Here is a 3,887-nt window from a genome sequence, read left to right as displayed (position 1 = left end):
TCCCAAATTGATTAGGGAATTGGCTGATGATCTCTTTATATGACTTGAGCAGTAATTTTCTCACGAGCTAGCTTTTAGGGTTGAGTTAGGTCCAACCAACATATCTTTACACATATTTCAAATTCAAGCCCCCTAAATAAAGTTGCTTTATTAGAGAGTGCGTTACCGGTATACGAAATTTTCAGGCGTGAATCTAAATTTAGTGGGATCCCAACCCTAAATGAGCACCTAGTGGGAATCAAAAAGAATAAAAAAAAAATAAAATACTACTCCTATCAATATAAGTAGGGAAGTAGTATTAAATTCAGACAGAGAAAAGAAAGGAAGAAGATATAAACGAGGGTGCGTTGTAGCGTGACTGTCAAATCTACATATTCTCTCTCTCTTTCTCTCTCTTTTGGGAGATTCGATTCAATCGCCGATCATTTCGGCTTTTCCAATCTATGTCTACTGCCTCTCTTCCCTAACTATAATGTTCTCAGATTTTCAAGGTACGTTCCCAATTCAGCTTTATAAATAAATGTTTAATTATTCACCTATCTTTATCACTGTTTATTCTTCTCTTTTCTCTTTGTTTTGAGTGTGAGAGATCACATGGAAAACTAAAAAGGATTTCTTATGAGTTCCCAAGTTTGGTAGGTTTGTTAAATCTGTATGTTTACCTTATAAAGTCTTGATTTTTATAGCTTTCAGTCCCTCAATTATTATTTCTATGTTATTTTTCTGAATTTTCAATGAAGTTTGAGACATTTTTTTTTACTGTTCTTCCCCAAAATTTGTTGTTTTTTTAATTCAATGTTTTGGGAATTTAAGCTTCTGCAACTTTGAAAGACTTCTCTACAAAAATTCCAACTTTGAATTCTGTTTTGTTTCTTCTTTATGATTTGTGATAAATCTGTGTTTCTGAAAATGCTAATGTTTTTCTTTTCACCCTATTTTTTCTCTCAAAGTTTTCTTGTAAAGACTCTTTTTTTTCTATCCCTTATAGGGGTGGGGGTATGAGGGGGTTGGGTGGGTGGTTATAGTGAGTCTCTGTGCATTTTCTTGAAAAGCATACCCATATGAGAATTATGGCCAAATCTGCACTGCAAAAATAGACGGGTCATTTCTGGGTCTGGAGATTCTTCTTTCAAATACTATGAGCTTAGTTAGGCCTTTAGCTGAGGGGAGTATACACACAGTACGCACTAAAAAAGGTTCCCTTTTTTGGAAAATAGGATCTGCTTTTTACATCTCATCATACCTAAAATAATACACATAAACTTGAGTAGTAATAAAATTAACAATAATAATAATGATATTAATAATTGCATACTCCATGTTCTTACCTCCATCCTTGTTAAAAAGTAGAACCCATGGGGTGAAAAACTGAGAAATCATGATTTCAATTTCAGAATGTTGTCTGTTTTGTACAACTTGTTTTTAAACAAATCAAATAAAAGAGCACTTACCATGTTTTGTCTCTTAGGGTTAGTTTGGTTTGAAGACAAGTTATCGTAATTAGTTATAGTGTGATTAGTTAAGACAAGATTAGTTATCCTTGTATTATTTTTTATTACATGTTTGGTATGTCATATTAATCCCGGGATTGTCAATTTTACTTCTTTCTACGATAACTTATTCTGGAACTACTATTCCATCATCTGGCAAGTATAAGTTATCCTGTTACTATTTTTAATACTGGGAATCTGGGATAACTTATCTCAAGATTAGTAACCAAACAAGAGATAAGATGGTACTAAATTTTTAACCCAGAAATATTATCCATCATACCAAACTGGCCTTTAGTCTTTTCTTATACTATAGATGTACAGATGAGAAGTTATAATTATGGTTATTTTTTTCTTAAACTAGCTTTAAAAATACTCCTTTTTTATCTTTTCCTAATTATTGTCTTCTATTTTTGTGGTCCTTTTGTTTGGGATCTACTTTTGCAGAACCTGCATTGAATTGAAAAGAGGATTCTTCTTCACCAACTAAGGGCCAAAAAACAAAAGGAATTATGGAGAGAGATACATTTTCAGGCTTAGGTAATGGTACTCAAGTAGATGGAAAAGTGTTTCAGACATTTCAGAAGAGTTTTGTACAAGTGCAGAACATATTGGATCAGAATAGGTTGCTAATCAATGAGATTAATCAGAATCATGAGTCCAAGATTCCTGATAATTTGAGCAGAAATGTTGGTTTAATCAGAGAGCTTAACAATAATATCAGAAGAGTTGTTGATCTTTATGCTGATCTTTCTTGTAATTTCACAAAATCAGTGGATGCTTCATCTGAAGGAGATTCAAGTGGTGTTTTGAGATCAGATGGAAAAGCTAGTCACAAGAGAAGCAAGCCTCATGTTTAAAGGGAAAAAAAAGGATTAAAAAGTTAAAGTCCTTTTTTATCCTTTTTCTTGATTCTTTTATCATTGTGGAAACAAGAAAATCCCCCAAATTCTCTGAGGTAGAAGAAGATTAATTAATGATTAGATAATAGTATAACCTTTTTTATTTTTTATTTTCCTGTAGTTGTACTTTATTTAGTACCTTACTCAAAACATAATGACCCCCCCCCCCCCCCCCCCCCAAAAAAAATGTGCTCCTTTGTTAATGTTCACCTGCAGATCTAATTGAAGCAAAAAAAAAAAAAAACTTTGTATCTTCTTATCTTGTTGGTAAATTCTTGATCTTGTTGACAGTTCAAAATCAAATGAGCTGTTGTTTGTTTCTATTTTATTGTTTCTTTTTGAATGAGCACAAATATATTGATTTTTGTTAAAAAGGATGTTGTGTAAATGTTTTCACTTTTTAAGATTGTCAAAAGCCTAATGATAATTTTTTTTTGTATTGGTCTTTACAGATTTTTCCCATCATTCTCTTCTACTAAAGTTTCTTCCATACCACTTTTTCCAAAACTCCTTTTGTTCCTTTCGCTCAAAGACAGATTTCTTTTTCATATTATTTTGGTGGTGAAAACTGCAACTAGTGGCAGATACTGTTTTAAGTCCTCCAATAAATCAAAGCTCTTTTATTTTTGTTTTTTATAACCGTGGTGTTCGAGGTAATTTGTGTGCACCTCGATTAATTCAATGGGATACCTGTTATCTTCCATCAGCAATAGTTACCAAGTAATTCTGTCCACCAAGACTTGGACAGATGGGAAGAAATAATCTAGTGTGTTTTGCGGAGGTGGATCCAGAATTTCAAGCTTATGGATTCGAGATTTTAATCGTTTTAAGTTACTGAGTTCTAAATTAATAATTCATACATATTCAATGATTTTTTTTAAGACAAATATAGAGTTCGAAACAAAGCTATTGGGTTCGACCGAACCCGCTCCCGGCACTCTAGTTCCGCCCCAGTTGTTTTGTCTTCGCTCGAAATTGAACCTGAGACCTCATGATTTTTCACCCACTTCATTGACTACTAGGTTAAACCCTTCGGTGCAAATCAAAGCTCTTTTGAGCCATCAGAATGTAAAATTTCCTGGTCGGAAGTGTTTTCCTTTAACCGAGTCATTCAAATACTGTAAATTTGAGTTAGTCGGACCAATAAATTTTGTATAACATATGAATAAACCAAAAAAATTATTCTATATATCCCTTTTCTTCCCCCTCAATTTATGAATATCTTTTTTGGGGAAAGTTATTATTGGTGATTTTCATGTGGAGAAAGAGAACAAAGGGAAAAGGGGGGTACTTTGATTGAAACATACATTTCTGCAAAGATGCTGCTCTGAGACATTTGGGGAGAGAAAGCAGCTTTTAGATTAGATCTTTTTAGTTCCCAATCACACAGCACCACAGGATAGGAATCTCAGATGAGAAATGAGGGGTCTTTTGACCAAAATTTTAGTAAATATTTTCCACACCCATTTGTTTAATGTTTAATGTTTGTTCCATC

The 3,887-nt window shown here is 33.1% G+C and overlaps 1 protein-coding gene across 2 annotated transcripts; it reads left to right on the top strand.

The window, feature by feature from the left end:
* The first annotated feature begins 298 nt into the window (after positions 1–298).
* Positions 299–2,651, top strand: LOC104090338 (protein ELF4-LIKE 4). 2 transcript variants are annotated; one of them, XM_009595403.4, is made up of 2 exons: positions 299–491; positions 1,938–2,651. In XM_009595403.4, exon 2 carries the CDS (start codon positions 2,003–2,005, stop codon positions 2,348–2,350), a length of 348 nt encoding a protein of 115 aa, XP_009593698.1. In that variant the 5' UTR covers positions 299–491; positions 1,938–2,002; the 3' UTR covers positions 2,351–2,651. The 2 variants fall into 2 exon arrangements, with proteins under 2 accessions (XP_009593698.1, XP_070037330.1); XM_070181229.1 differs by lacking the exon at positions 299–491 and adding an exon at positions 515–635.
* Positions 2,652–3,887: the final 1,236 nt, after the last annotated feature.

This window comes from Nicotiana tomentosiformis, chromosome 7, assembly GCF_000390325.3.
Source record: "Nicotiana tomentosiformis chromosome 7, ASM39032v3, whole genome shotgun sequence".
In the NCBI taxonomy this organism is placed as follows: Eukaryota; Viridiplantae; Streptophyta; class Magnoliopsida; order Solanales; family Solanaceae; genus Nicotiana; species Nicotiana tomentosiformis.
This window is presented reverse-complemented; position numbering and strand designations above follow the sequence as displayed.